This window comes from Mus caroli, chromosome 12 (assembly GCF_900094665.2).
Source record: "Mus caroli chromosome 12, CAROLI_EIJ_v1.1, whole genome shotgun sequence".
Taxonomy (NCBI): Eukaryota; Metazoa; Chordata; class Mammalia; order Rodentia; family Muridae; genus Mus; species Mus caroli.
This window is the reverse complement of record NC_034581.1, coordinates 54,594,108-54,613,244: the sequence shown is the minus strand read 5'-3', so window position 1 is coordinate 54,613,244 and position 19,137 is coordinate 54,594,108. Positions and strand designations below refer to the sequence as shown.

The window sequence follows — 19,137 nt, the reverse complement described above, 5'->3', positions numbered from 1 at the left end:
GCACAGACCCACACACATCTGCAAAATTTAAAATAATGCACTCTAAAAAAATAAATGAATAAAAACTACAGTGATGGCAAGCATCTGTAATCTACGCACTCGGGACTGAAAGCAGGAAGATCAGGAGTTGAATGTCATCGTCAACTATATACCAATGTCAAGCCAGCATGTCATCACGTGAAAGTCTCACAAAATAAAAGATTTTATATTATGTTGTAGATTTCCCGAATCCTTTATAACTCTCAGCACATTCATCAAAGGCCACGAAAGCTCTGTAGGAACAGGCTTCTTAAGGTTACAAACAAATTTTATCAACAGACCAACTTTACATCGAGAACGTATGAAGGATAAGGAATCCTAACTCTCATTAACTTCCTAAAGAAAATGAAAGTCTGCTAGGTTTCCTAATGAGAAATCCAGGCTATAATTTGTACTTGAAAATCTGCAGTCTCCAGATCAGAACCTCAAGGGCCTTCTCTCCACCTCCACCTGGGCATCACTATGCATAAGTACAGCCTGACATCAATAGGTACGCGCACTGACGATACATATCTGCATATTCAACAGATACTGACAGGAGACCTACCACTTTCCTCCCAGTTTAGGCACTGGGAATATATATAAAAATATGGTATTTCTCACAGTTTAAATTTATTAGCAGGTGGTGGACACACTTGATGTTCAGGTATTTCTTTAGTTAGGGCAGCCAAGGAAGCATTTTAAGGTAACAGCTGAACCTAGACCCAAATAAAACAAAGGATCAAACCATACAAACGCAGATGGAGAACACCAACCACTGAAGGCAAAAGAAGCATGCATAAAAGACACAGCTGTGCTTGACACACCAAAACTCAAGAAAGCCAGTGTCCACAGAGAGCAACAAAGAAGAGAAATAGAATAAGCTACAGAGATAGCTAGAAGGCAAGTTACAGCAGGCAGTGATAGACAAGATGAAGTTTTGCATTCAATCTATTTAAATGTACTTAGGGGGATCTAAGAAGGACAAGGTATGGAACCATAATTCATGTTTTCAATTATTCTGTGATCACAGAGAAAAGACAGCACAGGAAGTTAAGGTGTAAAGATAACATTCATGAGGCCACTGTGACACCAACTACTGCCAATGGTGCTTTAACCAGAGCAGTGGCAGAGGGGAATTGCCACCATGCTAAGGATAAAAAGGCTAACAAGATGAACATGGCATACAAAGGCAGCACGTTAGACACCTGAGCAGCTGCCTTGAACACAAGGCAAATGACACTGTCATTTATTAACTAGGACAAGGAACAGTGAGCAAGACTAATTTGCACAGGAGAAAGGAGTCAGTTTTACACGCATCAGGCAGTTCCATCCAAAGAGATCACTCGCATTCCCTAAGCCCATTTACCAGTGCTAGTTTAAGGCAATAATCTGAAAACTGTGTATTAGACATTAAGGAAGATTCTGTGAGATAGCTTGGAAATTCAAACATCACTTACACTTTCTTCCATGAAGAAAAATTTGTTTCATGATCAAGTAATTTTCTTAAAAGTGAATAGTGCAATATAGCTGATAACTTCCAATAATCATAGCTTAAATGCCATGAATATATAACACTTACTTTAGAGCAGCAGTTTTAAGCATGTGAATTAGGAGCCCTTTGGGGGTGCACCTCAGAGATTTACATTACAATTCATAACAGTAGCAAACTTGTTGTACTAGTTGTAAAGTAGGAACAGAATAATTGGATGGTTGGGGACAGCACACCGTGGGAACTCTATAAAGGCCACAGCCCTGGGAAGGCTGAGAATCACTACTTATAGCCATTTCACTTGCCATTCCGTAGAATCCCCCAACACTCCTTACCTGTGAAGTTTCATTTCATTTTCTTGGTACAGCTCGGTTATCACTTTCAGCTTCTGCTGAAGTTTCTGGCTCTCACTTTCAAACTCTGTCTTTTCCGACTGCAAAGATGCTTGTTTAGACTCAAGACTTTTGATATGCTCTAGAGAAATTATTGAAAAGTCATAAAAGAACAAAACTAAGGAAATTTCATAAAAATAAAACCTTATTAAAAATAGACAAGATCAGACATTCCCCTGGGTGATATGGCTGTAGACAATCACTAAAAAAAAAAAATAACAAACCAAACTTCCTCCAGCAACAATAGAAAACCTGTAGGATGTTTTCTTTGCGGAATTGCTTTTCACTTTTAACTGAGATGCTGCACACACTATTTTAAAGTGTTAATACTATTAGTATGAAGATCACCAAAATCTTCAGCATTCTAATTCTGGCATTTGATTCTCAGTCTGAGTTAGTAGCTCCTGAAGGAAGGCTATAAGGACGAGAGTTTCAAAGGCAAGCATTTCCACTCAGCATTCCGTGTTTCAGATGCTATCTGCACTAACTAATGAAACATCACCTCAGTGACACTCGCGCTCAGGCTGGTGGAGACAGCTGAGTGGCAGAGCACGTGCCTGGAATGCACAAAGCCGTGGTGTGCATAAATATCCAGCCCTGCTATTTAAGGCAAAACTTTACATATGCTGTAATTCAAGGGGGCTGATAACAAATGCTCATTTCCAGTTTCATGAGAGACCGTGTCTCAAACAAGATGAAGACGGGAAAGAATAATAATGACTTTATTTCAACAGCTAAGCTACCTTAAAGAATGACCATGAAAATGAGGAGATGGCAGATAGCCACATGGGCCTGAGGACCAGAGTTTTGGTCCCCAGTACAGCAGGAAAGCAGGGTAGCAAAATAAGTCTGTAAGCCTTATTACTATTACTGCGCTAGAAGGCAAAGCAGGTCCCCTGGGACTCACTGGTCGGCTGTTCTAGACAAATTAGCAAGTTTCAGGATTGGAGGAGACCCTTTCTCCAACAAACAAGGTGGAGAGCAGCCAAAGAAAACACTGTGCATCAATCTTTGTCCTACACACACACACACACACACGTGTAAATACAGACATATAAGAACACACGCAAAAATGAAAAGGCCAAAGTAACTATATATTCCGTATAAACTATAACTATATATTCCGTATAAACTATAACTATATATTCCGTATAAACCAGCACACCACTACGTTTTTGATATAATTACTTCAGCTCTGAACATCTCTCATATTAAGGGACCACGATGAGAACCTCAGTTCTAATCTCTTCTAAGATCATTTTCCAAAACATGTGTGAATGTATTAGGTTTAAAACTGTAACAACCATGGAAAAGCTTAGTAATTAAATGTAATGGTATGTAGTTACTCTAAAACACCAGTTAATTAAACATACATACCAAAAAAAGTTTATGTAAATACACAGATAGTAAATGGTACATGTACAGGAAACATCTATACCAGAAAAAAACATATGTCCACCTATGCTGTCAGCCAATTCCAAAAACAGTCACTTAGGAAAGAAATCAATGTTGTATATTCTCTCTACTATAAATGAGTCACACAATACCAAAGAAATCTTACCCAAAAACACAAATTCTTTTACTTTTATCTACTCTAGTTCATTTGTCTCATACTTTATTTTTCTTAAAATTTTTTTAAAAAACTTAGTTCAGTGGTGAGGGGTAGAGGGACATGCCTACATGGTCAAGGAGTCAAAGGTCAGAAGTCAACTAGCAAGGGTCAGGGGTCAGTTCTCTCCTTCCACTGGGAACTGAACTCAGGTCATCAGGCTCAGCAGAGAGGACTTTACCCATTGAGCTGTCTCACCATCCCTCATATTTTCTTTTATGAGGGTACTGTATAGGCTAAGCATGGTACTCATGAACCTATATATACCCTATCATATGGGAGGTTCAGAGAGAAGGGTCAGGACTCCAAGACAGCCTGGGGTTACGTAAAAACAACAACTCCAAAAGAAAGACTGTTGTAAATTATTTCAGTGAGGCAGAGACTAGGGGAAGAGATGATTAGAAGGAAATGTTCATTCGCAACAAAAACCAATTAGTGCAAGTCTTTATGCTTACAGAGCTCTGCTTTTCCAGAAACAAATGAAAACTCCTGCTCAGTGGGGACAAAAATAGCCCAGCATTTAGTCAGCCATTGCTCCAGCTGCCCAGAGCTTTTCTCTTAGTTCTCAGCATATTCTGTCTCACACAGAGCAGTCAGACTTGTTAGGGCTTTATAATGTTTAATTAATATTGGAAGGGCATTCAACACAGTTCCTTTTTAACAACTAAAAGTAAACCAAACACATGACACATGTTGTGGTTTGAATGAAAATGGCCCCACAGGCCCTCAAGCCCAGAGAGAGTGGCACTGTTAGGAGGTGTGGCATTGTTAGAGTAAGTGTGTCACTGAGGGTGGGCTTTGGGGTTTCAAATGCTCAAGCCAGTCCCAGTCTCAGTCTCTTCTGCTGCCTGACAATTCAGAAGTAGAATTCTTGGCTCTTTGTCCAGCACCATGTCTATGTGTGTACTGCCATGCTTCCCATCATCATCACAGTGAATCAAACCTCTGAACTCTTAGGCCAGCCCCAGTTCACTGCTTTCCTTTGTAAGAGTTGCCGTGGTCGTGGTGTTCCTTTCACAGGGATCAAACACTGACTAGGACACACTGCAAGAACCCAGAAGCCATCCATCCTCTCAGTCTCTTCAGGAGACACACTCACTGAGAAGACCTCACCTGTAAGGTCTTCTTTTACTTGATCCACTTCAGATAACTGAGTGTAAACTTGATTTCGTTCTCCTTCCAAGGCTTTTAAAGAAGCATTTAACTTTAAAGAAGGAATGAAGAAAAAGCAATAGTCAATCACACAACGCACACACACGTCTCCCGACACACCCCGCATGGCTCTACAGCTGATCTCACTCAAGGTGAGGTAAGCAACCTTCACACTGCCTCTCTGGACTTCTCATACAGATTACCCGAGGACAGGTGGAAGGAATAAACCAGAAGGAAACAAAGCTACTATTTACTTCATAAAATAGGACATGGAGCTATCGGGGTAAGAAAATAATAAAACCAAAAGAAAAGCAACACACAAAAGGAACTAAGAAATAAATAAACATTTTTAAAGTATTTTTAACTGAAGGAATTACTGTAGAACTTGAAATTTTCTAAATTCTAAAATTATGTGTATTTCTAAAGTTAATATAAAAGCAATTAATAAAGAAAATCCTAATTTCTCAGATAACCTTATATGGAAAAAAGTAAAACCAATCTTTAAATTAGTTACTAAGGAAATGTAGATTTAGTCCCTGTTCTAGGGCCTCTCTCCCATCTTTGTGTTTGTATCATACAAACCTTAGCTGCATGAATCAGCTTCTTCAAAGCTCCCTGTGGGTGATAATCTAAGAAAAACGAAACCGTAATTACTGACGACATCCAGGCGGCTTCATGATCCCCTCAGCTAACCTTACAAACCCTCCCTCTTCTTGCCACAATAAACAGCCTGGAGCTGAGCTTAGCCCTGCCCTCAATCCCAACACTCCAAAGGCTGGGACAGGAGGATTACCATGAGTCTGAGGCCAGCCTGGGCTACAAAGTTAATTCCAGGCCAACTTGAGTTACAGTGAGACACTGTCTCAGAAAAACATTAGCTAAAACAAAAATAACAGTTTGTGTAAGGTAGAGTGACCTACTTTCAGGAAGCTACACCTTAAAAGCAATCAAAGTACTAAGTACAGAGTCCCAGTAAGACTCAACATTCACCTTAACATTGGCCACACTTAGCCACTCATGGATTCTTAAGATATTACAGCATCCAACGTACTAGTGAAATAATAGCTCCTAATAAAGTAATATGAAGCATAAATTCTATTAAAAAACTATTTCTTACATGGTAAGGTATTCAAGAGAAAGTACAAACATAACTTCATTATAGTTCTACTGTCTCTGTTTTATTTTGTAAAATACAGGCTGTAATCTCCACTCTCACCAGCTAAATAGCTACACTGTCTAGTAAATCTTTCTTCACCTCCTCAGAGTCGGAGCCTCCTTCTGCGCTGTACCGGGTGTCATACAACTTTAAACTACACAGCTATCACCTGTCGTTCTGAGCAGCATGAGGAAGTCTCACTCTCTTACCACTTTCTTCCTGAGACGTGGCCCAGGACACGGTTCATTTCTCACCTTGCAGACATCTCAATCGGACAATCTGTTCCAGCACTGGGAGTTCCAAGGCTTCGTAAGAGTTATTGTCGTAACTACCCTGTTTTGCTATTGCTGCTCCATGCCTCGGACTGTGGCTATGTGGTAAATTATATTTCTAATGGTTTATAAGGACAGGAGTGGGCGGGGCACAGCACCCAGAGGTTTCATCAACTAGGTGCAGTAACAGGCCTCTACTAGACAACCTGAAAACTAGCCTCTGTGAAGACTACTTCATACAACAGGTTGGGAAGCCAAGAGACAGGACTAGAAAGAGTTACTAGAAAATCTAGCCATGAGGTGGTGAGACCAGACGGCACTTCGGACAGCTGAACACCATGTACCACCAAGGAGGAGTGTACAAGGAGCACAGCGCACATGCGCATGCAGAGGAAGCAGGAAGTCAGTCACCATACCTAAGGCAGCAGTGTTTTCTAGGCCACTCTTCAAGTCCAAGTCCAGATTCCCATCATCTGCTATGTCTTCTCCAAGCACAACAGCCCAATCCTTCATCTTTAGCAGGCTCGTGACCAGAGTCTGGACAGTGAACAAACAGAAGAACAGAAGGTAAGAACCTGCTAACAGCTTTACTAGTTAGCAGAGTACAGAGGTCTATCAGTCAATCCCAGGCCAAAGAAACGGCTCAGCAGATAAAGGCATCTGCCCCTAGTGGTGACTGTTTGAACTCAGGACCCACATGGAAGAAGAGAACTGACTCCCAAAAGCTGTCCTCTGAACTCTATCTACATATATCCCCCACACACATATATACACAAATAATTTCAAATTTTTAATTAAAATTTTTTAAATCAATCCACATAAATAAGTCCTTATGTGCTCTAATTTTCTACCTGCCATTAAGATATGCTAATAGTTGTTGGGTTTGTTTTGTTTTGTTTTTTAACTACAACATTTATTGACTATTAAACCTTCAAAAATAAGGAACAAAACTTGCCAAGCATATTACATCTTTAATCCCAGCACTTGGAAGGCAGAGGCAGGCAGATCTCTGAGAGCTCTGGGACAGCCTTATCTACAAGGTGACTCGTCTGTTTAGCTAGGGCTATATAGTTTGACTTTGTATGAAAGAAAGAAGGGAGGGAGGGAGGGAAGGAGCACCGGGAAGGGGGTAGAGTGGAGGGAGAGAGAGAAAGAAAACTACTTCCTAAGTCAACAGTATCTTACAACGGCTCATGCTTGCTAACCGTCCCTTATGACTACAAACAGTGAGATCTTTTCTCCTGTGCGCATCCCATGCCCGTGAGTATACAGGTGCATATGCAGCGGCACAAGCGTGAGGGGAGAGGAGGGGTCAAGTGTCTCTTCTGTCAGGACCGCTCAGAGAACCACAACTCCACTCGAGAAGCTTGTTTTTGGGGGGGGTTTTTTGGGGTTTGGTTTTTGGTTTTTGGTTTTTTTGGGGTTTTTTTTTTTTTTTTTTTTTTTTTTTTTTTTTTTTTTTGGTTTTTCGAGACAGGGTTTCTGTGTATAGCCCTGGCTGTCCTGGAACTCACTCTGTAGACCAGGCTGGCCTCGAACTCAGAAATCCACCTGCCTCTGCCTCCCGAGTGCTGGGATTAAAGGCGTGTGGCACCATGCCCAGCTTAATTAAGTTTTATTTTTAAGAGTGGCCATTAACATATGGAGATAAAAGTTGTGTGGTATCAAATCTCTACAACATCTATAAAAAAAGATCATGGCCCTTCATGGACACTGTACTCGCATGCATATACCTACATACAGGCACATACAAATATATCCAACTGAAAAGAACTAAATATCTCAGGCTAGAGAGATGGCTCAGCAGTTGAGGGCAGATATTACTCTTGCAGAAGGCCCAAACTCAATCCCCAGCACCACCTCCGTTCGCTCACAGCGACCTGTAACCTCAGCTCCAGGGGATCCAGCGCCTCTCGTCTCCAAGAACACTAAAACTCACTTGTACACACACAAGATATCAACCTAATTAAAACAAAGTCAGCCACAAACTCCATTTATTCAACTAACTAACTAGCTACAGAGTTCAACTGAGACATACACATACACACTATAAAGTAATTTCAGCAGAGCACTGGAATTTCTCCAACAGTAATTTGGTTTCTGTTTTTGTTTTTTGAGACAGTTTCAGCATGAAACCCTGGCTGGCCTGCAGCTCACAGAAATTCACCTGCCTCTACCTCTCTCCCTCCCCGGTGTTAGGATTAAAGATGTGCAACCCCATGCCTGGCTCAGCAGTGCTTTTTTTTTTTTTTTAATCTTCTGGAGTAAGGAACAGTTTCTAGTAACATAGGTAACACTGACTCCAAGCCTAATGGCCAAGGTCAGAGTGACGTCCAGGAAACAAAGCAACTCCACACTGTAGTTCTCTGAGGTCCACCTAAAACTACTTGCCAATCAATCTCTTCCCTTTCTTTGAGGTTTTTGGCACAAATAAAATGTTCTACGTGTCTGCGCAGTGCTCAGGGCTCCCATCCCATCCCTGCTCTGTTTAGGAAGGGTCCTAAGCTTCTTCAGTAGACTCTTCAGAGGGAGGAATGACAGTCAGCCTCAGCATCCACAGGGCACAATTATGTGACTGCTTAAATTCATAGAGTTAGAAAAGTTACAGAGTCAACTATAAAGCAAAATGTGAAGAAAACGAAACCTAGAGTCTCTTGAAAACACTTTTTCAATTATTTTTCACATTGGCTTATTTAGGTAGGGAGCGACATTATGTGCCACGGCATGTACAGAAGCTAATGTAGAGGACATTATGAGCTAATAAAGAGGACAATGTATGCGTCAATTCTCTTTCCACACTGTGAGCACTAAGGATCAAATAAATTCAGGCTGCCAAGATTGGACAGCAAGGCTTCTACCCACTGTGTAATCTCAATGGCCTATGGAAAGTCAATCACTGTATTCCTACAGTTAAGAGTGAAGTTCCAACTAGTTATGTGTGTGACCCGAAAGCCGTATGTATGCACCTGTTCCTATGTATAGCATTAGGGACACATGCCCCAACAACCCGTTGGGGTCAGTCCTTTCCTTTCCACCTTGTTTGAGACAGTCACTCCACTTCCACTTGGAAGCCAGCTAGCTGGCTCCAGGTTTATGGAAAGACGCTAGACTCTGCCTCTATCTCTCTACTGCACAGCATAGGCATTAGATACTGTGCTAATGTATCCGGCTTTTACCTGAGTCCTGGGAATCTGAACTCACAACATCAGGCTTATAAAATACAAGCCTTTATCGAGTGAGCCACCTCCCCAGACCAAATTTCAATTTTTTAAGAAGTTTTTATATAAGCGCAGGCTCTCCCCCTGAGGCCAGTCCAGGCAGTCCTCTGCTATATATGTGCCAGGGGCCTCAGACCAGCCCATGTATGCTCCCAGGGGTCTGGGTTAGGTGAGATTGCCGGTCTTCCTATAGGGTCACCCTCCCCTTCAGCCTCTTCAATCCTTCCCCTAATTCACAGGAGTCCCTGACTTCAGTCCAATGGTTGGATGTTAAGTGTCTGCTTCTGTCTCACTCAGCTGCTGGTAGGGTTTCTCTGAGGACAGCCATGCCAGGCTTCCACCTGTAAGCACACCATAGCATCAGTAATAGTGTCAGGCCTTGGAGCTTCCCCCATAAGATGGATCCCAAGTTGGGTGAGTCATTGGACATCCTTTCCTTCAGTCTCCATTTTTGTCCCTTAAGGTCTTTTAGACTAGAACAATTCTGGGTCAGGAAACTTGAGGCCCCAGAGAAGAGGAAGCCTGGTGGGGTGGGGGAAACACCCTCTCGGAGGCAAGGGGGAGAAAGAATGGGATGAGGCTGCGGGGACTGATGACTGGAATATAAATAAATACCATTTTTCTAAAAAAGTTTTTATATAGATGAAAGTAACACCAACTAGTAGAGATACTAAGAATATTCAGTCAATTCATAAATTTTTTTTTTTTTTTTTTTGGTTTTTCAAGACAGGGTTTCTCTGTATAGCCCTGGCTGTCCTGGAACTCACTTTGTAGACCAGGCTGGCCTCGAACTCAGAAATCCGCCTGCCTCTGCCTCCCGAGTGCTGGGATTAAAGGCGTGCACCACCACGCCCGGCGAATTCATAAAAATTATAAACCCAATTTCTCAAAGTCTTTTCAACATCTTCTTAGCAGCAGATGTCAGCATACCAAGGAAAACAAAATTTTTATATTATTTTCCTCTTTAGTGATAAATACCAAGCTAAAATCCTGGAGGGACACAGTCAGGGAACTGACAATCTATTCATCTTCAAGAAGCAAGTGAATGGTGACAAGTGACACGACAGCAGTAGAAGCTGATGCGGCCAAGCAGCCCCAGAGTGAAGGGCCGTTACCTCAATCTGAGTCTCCTTCTCGCTCAGAGCTTGTTCCGCCTGTGCTCTAGACTCTTCCAATGCCACTTTCTGTTTATCGAGATCACTCACTTGTTCTTTCATCATTTCAGTTTCCTGTAAAAGCTGATATGAAAACAGTAACAAAAGATGTAAAAGTCAACATAATGTTTAGGTGCATTTATCATTAGATATTAAGAAGGCAGGACTGCTACTTTTTTAAAAGGAAGCCAGATATGGCTCCCATTTACAAAGAACTTTTTTGTTTGGTTGTTTGGTTTTGGTTTTTTGAGACAGGGTTTCTCTGTGTAGCCCTGGCTGTCCTGGAACTCCCTCTGTAGACCAGGCTGGCCTCAAGTTCACAGAGATGAACCTGCCTCAACCTACCAAGTCCTGAGATTAAAGGTATGCATCACCATCACCCCACCTCTAAAGAACTTTCACAGCAGAAAAGTTTTTTGAGACTGGGTTTCTCTATATAGGCCTGGCTGTCCTGGAACTCACTCTGTAGACCAGGCTGGCCTCGAACTCAGAAATCCACCTGCCTCTGCCTCCCAATTGCTGGGATTAAAGGTAAATTTTTATCCAATAAGAGGTCTTTAACACATACTTATCTGCTGTGTCCAGCCAGTCAAGTCTTTTTGTCATTGAATACCACAGAACATGCCACATCTCTCACTTACCTTAAGGATATTCTTTTCACCAGGATGTTTTGTCCTGAAGATAGGTAACCTTTAAGAAGACTACTATCTAGAACAGATAGTCTACAGATAATTTCAGCTTGAACTCCAATGTGAGTTTCAGTCTAGCCTGGGCTACATGATAAGATTTTTACAGAATGTAGGGTGGGGTACTTTGAATTAAAGCATGGAAAATTCACAACTGGCATCATCACCATGTTCTCTAAAATCTAAGATGGTCGATCAAAGATGGAAAAGGAAAAGACATCAACCCAGAAAGGGAAAAAAAGTGGAGGAAGAGGAAGAAGAGGAAGGAGGAGAAAGAGGAGAGAAGAGGAGGGAGAAGAAGAAGAGGAGGAGGAAGAAGAGGAAAGAGGAGAACGAGGAGAGAAGAGGAGGAGGAGGAGGGAGACGAAGAGAAGGAAGAAGAGATGAAGGCAAGAAAACTATAGAAATAGAAAGAAGGCAGAGACATAATTGTGATAGAAGACACCATAGGCAATAGAAGAAACCTAAGCAGAGAAGGTAAAAACTAAGACAATGTGACACAACCCAGAAAGGCTCAGGATCTGAAGGCAGTAATAACAGCAGAATGAGTGGAAACTACAAGGGGAGAAGTGGGGGACTGAAGAGACCACTGAGCCGTTAAAAGTACTTGGGAGCAGGGCGGGGGGAGGGTATAGGGAACTTTCAGAATAGCATTTGAAATGTATATAAAGAAAATATCTAATAAAAATAAGAGATTAAAAAAAAAAGTACTTGGCACTGCTCTCGTGCTCTCGGAGAGGATCCACACTCAGTCCCAGCACCTGCACTGGTCCTGTGGTCCCTTCTCCCTCCCTTCCTCCCTCCCTTCCTCCCTCCCTTCCTCCCTCCCTCCCTCCCTGTTTCTGTATTCTCCTAGAACATGCATAGATACATCCTCTCCCTTTCTGCCATCCATCGATCTATCTTGATTTTACACACACAGACACACACACAGAGTCAAAAACAGTTATTCTTTGGAAATATGGAACTTGAGATTCTGGGAAAGTTGACCAGATAGGAAAGTAGGAGTAACATACAGAAGATGTAAGAGCTGAGGCAGAAGCCGACTTGCTGAGCAGTGAGAGATACTGCTTCTCCTGACCTCACTGAGCTGCAGACTGCTAGAAAAAGCTAACTCCTCCCAAACGGAAACTGATGCAGAATTACTTCTATGGAAACAATCTTCAGATACCAGTAACTAGGAAGTCTCAAAGAAGCACCTTAACCATATCACAATACAGAAAAAGAAACACCAGGGACACTCTCAAATCTTCCCATTGGATTCAGATTGCTTCATAATTAAATAAACAGCCATGAATATCTGAAAATAAAGTGAGCCTTTGAGGTAAAACAGAAAATAATGCACAAGAAACAAGGCAACATAAAGAACGTCAATGTCCTCAACAAGGAGACAGGAGAGAAGCATATCAAAGCAAAAATAAATTAAACACCTTGGATCCCACTGCTTGGGGGCAGAGACAGGAGGATCTCTGTAAGGTTGAGGCCAGCCTGGTGTACAGATTGAGTTCCAGAGCAGCCAAGGCTACAAAGAGAAACCCGGTGGGGGGGTGGGGGGGGTTAAGTATTAACAGTTTGTGAAGCAAAAAGAGCAGGAACAAAAAAGGCAAAGAAGCCCCCACAGTCTGCACAGCATCACTCTCAGAACAAAGAGTGGAAAGAGAAGACAATACAGCAAGGTCAAACTCGTATGAAAAAGAAAAGGCAGCAAGAGGAGTATCATCACGTTATCAGAAATGTGAAAGGCGGCCGGGAGCTGGAGCAACTGCGGAGGTGAAGACAACAACGCGCTCTTCCCCAAGCGGTCCTGAGCTGTTCCCCACATCCACACCAGACTGCTCACAACAGCTTATAACTCTAACTCCAGAGGATCCAACACAAGAGGTCCTGAGCTGTTCCCCACATCCACACCAGGCTGCTCAGAACGGCTTATAACTCTAACTCCAGAGGATCCAACACCCTCTCCTGGCCTCTGAGGACACCTTAACCATGACCACAAATGCACACAAAGACACACACATACATGTACTTAAAATAATAATGAATTAAAAATGAAATCTATTTTTAAAAGTGAAAGATAAGAATTTTCAGCTATAAACCTCTTCAAAATTACTTCCAGTACTTCTTTATCTGAAAGCATTTTCAATCAAAACAACTACAAAAAAAGCAAGTCTTTGATACAGGAAACAGAACATTTAAGACAAGAAAAAATAAGACTTCTTAGCAGCTGAGTGAAGTGAGCCTCAGGACAACAGAAGCCCAGTCGATCTACAGAACACCTCAACAGACCAAGAGGATCTACGTTTCCAAGAAGCAGCCTCACGAAGACAATGAGGGGAAGAGAGATGGCTCAGGGTTTGAGAGTGACTACTGTTCTTGCCCAGGGCCAAAGCAGGGTTCCCCTCACATATATCAGTTGGCTTATAACTGCCTATAAATCAACTTCTGTGAGGGATCTGATGCTTCTGGTCTCCAAAGGCCTTGCACATGTACGCATATATCTACACTCAAGACATACACAGGAGCATAGAGAAGAAGAGAGACAGCAGCAGCAGACATACACAGGAGCATAGAGAAGAAGAGAAACAGCAGCAGACATACACAGGAGCATAGAGAAGAAGAGAGACAGCAGCAGACATACACAGGAGCATAGAGAAGAGGAAGAGAAAGAGACAGCAGCAGACACAGTAGTACATACCTATAAAGCCAGCAGTTAGGAGGCTGAATATCACACAGTGAGTTCTAGGCCACCCTAAACTACACTAGGAGACTGTCTCCAGAAAAAAAGAAAAGAAAAAAGAAACAAAGAAGGAGACAAGTTTAAATGAACCAATTAGCCAAAGCAGTCAGCTGCATGACATTTCCATCTCTCAAAGAGCATAGAGGAAAAAATTACAAATATGAATTACAGAAAACCAAGCCAATTATTAACAACAGGAAAAATAAGACATTGGTCAACACAGAACATATAATCAGTCTCAGCAAGTGGCTCAGAGAGACTACTATTTAGAGAATCTTTTCACACTACTACACTGGGGAGATGGGTAAAAGCATTTGCCATCAAGCATCGAGACCTGAGTTCAATTCCCCAGAACTCACATAAAGTCCAGAGGGATGGCTCAATACCTATAATCCTCGTGTTCCTACGGAGAGATGGAAGGCAGACAGGTGAATCCCTACAAACTTGCAGACAAGCTACCAAGACATACACAAAAGAAAAAGGACAGGGACTCTGCCTCAAACAAGGCGAAGGCAAGGACCAACACCAAGCCCTAACACAATCTCACAAAACACACACACACACACTCACACACACCATATGCATATCAATAGAAAGGAAGGAAGGGAAAGAGTAAACAAGAGACAGAAAGGAAGGGAGGGAGGGAGACAGAGAGAGAGAGAGAAAGTGAGGGAGACAGACAGACCAGACCAGACCAGACAAGACAAAATTTCCATGCCAAAAATGGTTTTGGGAGAACAGAAGAGAGGGATAGCTGTAGGAGTGCCTGAGGACGGGGGTGGTAAGAATGAAAGCTAAATTTTCACCTTATGTGCCCCAGAACTCCTCCTTCCTTTAGGCCCCAAGCTGGTAATACCTCTTACTAGTATTCTCTACTGAGGGCTGGTGTTAACTGCTGTTTCCTGCGGTTATCAGAATGCTCACTGCCTTGGCTTATTTCTTTCATGGGAGAAGAAAACGACAGAAAGAAATACTTTTCAACCCTTTACCAGAGATACAAAGTATGCATGGGAAACTGCCCTGTCCTGTCCTTGTGCTCTTCAGCAAATGCCCCTCCTGAATGTAACTCCATTGACAGATCAGTTGTGAGCTTGCCCAGAACATCCAAAATCTATAGTCAGCATCTAAAAGGCTACACACCTGTTTCTGGCTTTCCTGAAGTTGAGAATTTTCATTCAAGGCATCTTTTATTGCTCCCTTGAGTCGCTCTTCATTGATTTCAAATATTCTAAAGGTTGTTTTGGCCTAAGCAAAACAAATACACGGTTTATAACAATTCAACAGAACACCTCAGGTTTATACATTCTCCACAGAACACAGAACTTAAGCAAAGGCCAGAACATGTCACTATTAACAGAAGAGGCGCATGATGAAGCAAACAAGGCTGGCGGAGACCCAGGACCCAGTCCTAGCCCTACCACTCATTCATCATGTAGCTCTGGGCAAATTATTGAACCTTCTTATACTGTGCAGTCAATTCTCGTAACTACTGAAGTAGAGACAGGAAAGTCCAATCATTAGATACTGCTTTATTGATCTATTTAGTGACCTACTTCCAGCACTGCTTGCGCTGTCTATATGCTAAGCATGACTTCACTTGCTACCTGGAGCAGAATGACCTGGAGAAAGGGCCGAAATAATGGGTCATTGCCCTTAACAACCTGCTGACTGTCAGGTACACTTCTGTGGAGTCTTGCTTGCCTGCTGCCCCACCTTGTGTTTTTAGAGCATAAAATGAGAACACAGACTACACTCAGCATAGCAGCCTTTCAGCTCTCGTGGCTTCTGGTGACATCTCTCTTCTATCTTCACTGGTGTTGGAGTGCTTATTCCAGAAAAAGAACCACAATACTACTTATTCTCTGTCTCCTCTCCTACACTTTATATTGTAGGAGACAATTTGTGTTTACCATTAAATGTTATACAACTTCAAGATTGTTCAGATTTGGCCGTAGTTTAAAGCTATCCAGTGAAAAATGAATTTCACTGAAGTAACTTTAAAAAAAAAAAACCACATATTAAGATTACCCTTATCTCAAATACTAATATAATGTTTTATTGTCTAATGTGATGGCTACTTTTGTCGTTGTTTGGTTTTGTTTTTCCAAGACAGGGTTTCTATGTGTAGTCCTGCTGTCCTGGAACTTGCTCGGTAGACCAGGCTGGCCTTGAACTCTCAAGTGCTGGGATTAAAGGTGTGCACCATCACAGCCTGGCATGATGGCTATCCTTGATTATAAACTTAACTTTATCTGGAACTAAAACTCAAGCAGGCTGGGTACACCTGTGAGGGATTTTTCTTAATTAAATCCTCTGAAGTGGAAGAACCTCCTTTAAGACAGATCTTAGAGCAACTTTATCAGGGTCTTCTGGGGTGCAGAGATCCACCTGTAATAAAGGCCAGATCTTATACAGAAGACACTCAAGAAGGGAGCTTCTGCCCTGTCTGCCTGCTCTCACTGCAAGTCCATTCCGTCCTCACTGCCATTAGAGCCTGCTTCTTTACGATGTCACTGAAGACCAGGTTAGATATCCATCCTCATAGAAGGAACAACTACTGGATTCTTGGTCATTTCATTGGTAGACTGCCATTGTTGCTGGACCACAACCTGTAAGCCATTCATTCTAATAACTCCCCTTAGAGACATGGATGGATGAAGAGAGAGAGATGACCTATTAGTTCTATTCCTCTAGAAAATTCTGACTAATATAACCTAATAATAAAAATATCATGAAAATGTAAATGTTTTCCAAAAGTAACAGACCAATTAGAGTAATTCAACTTACTTCAGCTACTTGTGATTTGAGAGATTTTGATTCATCTTCTAGGGACTGTATCCTTTTTGAAATATCAGCCATCTGGAAAGAGAGTGTCAGTCTGTAAGTATTTAATTTAGCTTCAACACAACATTATTTGTTAGGCGTGTTGTTACATTAACATCAATAAAAGTGAGACCTCAGATGCGGGTGCATAGTCAGCTTGCTTGCTATCTGCTCAAAAGGAGTTTACACATCATGTAATAACAAGTTTCTCAATCTCACACCGTCTTCCAGGTTCAAGATGACTGCACTAACGTCATATGTAAATCATCTCACACACAGCAAGATTTTCCTTACCCCAGAATTTAAATTAGAAAGTTATGTTTTTAACAAATTTCTAACTTTAAAAAAATATACTTCACTAAGAATATGATTACTCAAGTAATATAGTGTATGTTACTTTCACAGCAAATATGGAAAATTTCTATACCAATGTGCAAGAGAGGCACATGGTCATCCCAACAGGTGGGAGGCAGAGGCAAGAAGGTCATGCGCTAGAGGTCAGCCAGAGCTACACAGTTACAGACTGGGCTACAGTCTAGCACCCTGTCTCAACAAATGAAAACGGCACACACACACACACACACACACAAAAGTATGCAAAAAAGATCTATGGTATCATGTAAAGAGTTAGAGCTAACATGAACATAAACAGTTACAGCTGGAGACACTACGCTGCCTGCCCTTTATAGCCTTCTAGAGTCTGCGTTTAAACACATGCGTGAGTTTTTTGTTTTGGTTTGGTTTGTTTTTTTTTTTTTTGCTTTAGACGTATTTGTTTGGTTGGTTTGAGAGTTTGATTTATGCAGCCCCAGCCAGCTTGGAACTCCTGCCTCTTCCTCCTGAGTGCTGGGATTACAGGCTGTGTCACTATGGCTGGCACGCATGTAGTATTTTCAGTATCACATAAATGCATAAGATTCAATAACCTTCTCATAATTCTGTCGACATACACAAGACTTACCAGCTCATCTTGTTCAGAATGTTTAGCTCTCTCTTCTTCCAGCTTTCCCTCTAGGAGTAGTATTTCATCTTCAAGTTTAGATTTGGATTGTTCCAGATTTTCATAGGTGGCCTAAAATAGAAAGCCAACTTTAACAGCCAGACAAAACAATTTTTAGTTAGATTAAAAATCAGTGAGTATAATCAAACAGGTTTATGACATTTTCTCTCTAATATTAAGATAAGAGCAGGACTAGCAGTTGCCAGCAACTTCCCTAAGAGCGTAAGCATTTCAGGCTCCCATCAGCTAACCAGAGCGAGAAACTCAGGCGACCCCTAAAGGAATTAATACAGCTGCATTCCAATAAAACTTTTATTTTAAAAAAACAGGTGAGGAATCCACTAAGCACAGCTTGTCAACCCAGTCCTAAAGCGTGTTTAAAAGCGTGTTACGGGGAAATGGCAAGTTCAATTTAATATAAAAAATAATTAACTTAAAAATCAAAGCTGCATCATCATATTTTCCATTGAATGACATATTTTTGTAATCTTTTTTATTTAAAATGATTAATTATTAGATTGGTCTAATTGAATTTTAAATACTGTAATTAACATACCTCTGATATTTGTGATCCTTCAAAAAACTTGTTAAAAAAAAGAACAAAACCAAAATGTGTTACAGTAGTTTAAAAGGCTGTTTACCTACAATCTCCCCAAATCTGACTTTTTCACCATAGGACTTGTGATTTCAATCAAAATTATTCTATTGGTTTGATTTTTACCTCAAAGTCAACTGTCAAGCTTTGTAAAACTTGTATGACATTATAGTTTGTGTCCAATTACAATTACACTCCTACAAATGTTTTCAACTACTTAAAATTAACAGAGTATTTTCTAGATATTCAATTTGGCCAAATCTCAACTCATCTGACTTGTAATTCACATAAACCTGTTGTCATAACAACAAACTGCTGTGTTTATATTACCTGTAACACCAAGCTTGAATAATGTTTGTCTTTGTTACCCAGTAACAATTTTTCTGTTACCATGCGTGCAAAACAACTTTTTAAATCTCTTTATGTGTTTTGGCTTTTGACTGGTTTTTGGTGGTGTTTTTTGTCTCTTTGTTTAGTACAGACTTGACAATCCTCCAGCATTAGCCTCCCAAGTGTCAGGGTGGCAGGTATCCCTCAGACCTAACTACATTTCTTTCATTCTATAAACTAATGCATTCCCATTGGGATAGCACTTATAACAGAGGCTCAGCAAAGAATGCATAGCAACTAAAACTGTTCTTGAGGATATTCATAAGTAACAAATAAAGAAAAAAATGTAAGGAATATATTTGGAGTCTTTAACTTCTTGTAGATTCTACAAGTGAATTCTAAATCACAAGACACAGACTTTCGGGCTGGTGAAATGGCTCAGCGGTTAAGAGTACTGACTGCTCTTCCAAAGGTCCTGAGTTCAAATCCCAGCAACCACATGG

The 19,137-nt window shown here is 41.3% G+C and overlaps 1 protein-coding gene across 15 annotated transcripts in view; it reads right to left on the bottom strand.

Annotated features, from left to right (window-relative positions):
• The window catches only part of Mia2 (MIA SH3 domain ER export factor 2), an 88,445-nt gene that overhangs the window by 23,288 nt on the left and 46,020 nt on the right, over positions 1 to 19,137 (bottom strand). For 8 of the 15 annotated variants that reach the window (XM_029484292.1, XM_029484293.1, XM_029484289.1 and 5 more), the window contains 8 exons: positions 17,671 to 17,781; positions 16,674 to 16,745; positions 15,027 to 15,131; positions 10,425 to 10,547; positions 6,508 to 6,628; positions 5,246 to 5,292; positions 4,625 to 4,715; positions 1,846 to 1,984 (listed from right to left, as the gene is read on the bottom strand). In XM_029484292.1, coding sequence (XP_029340152.1) covers positions 1,846 to 1,984; positions 4,625 to 4,715; positions 5,246 to 5,292; positions 6,508 to 6,628; positions 10,425 to 10,547; positions 15,027 to 15,131; positions 16,674 to 16,745; positions 17,671 to 17,781 — 809 coding nt within the window. Of the gene's footprint in view, positions 1 to 1,845; positions 1,985 to 4,624; positions 4,716 to 5,245; positions 5,293 to 6,507; positions 6,629 to 10,424; positions 10,548 to 15,026; positions 15,132 to 16,673; positions 16,746 to 17,670; positions 17,782 to 18,265; positions 18,293 to 19,137 lie in introns of all 15 variants that reach the window. The other 7 variants (XM_029484291.1, XM_021178550.2, XM_021178549.2 and 4 more) reach the window with 1 other exon arrangement.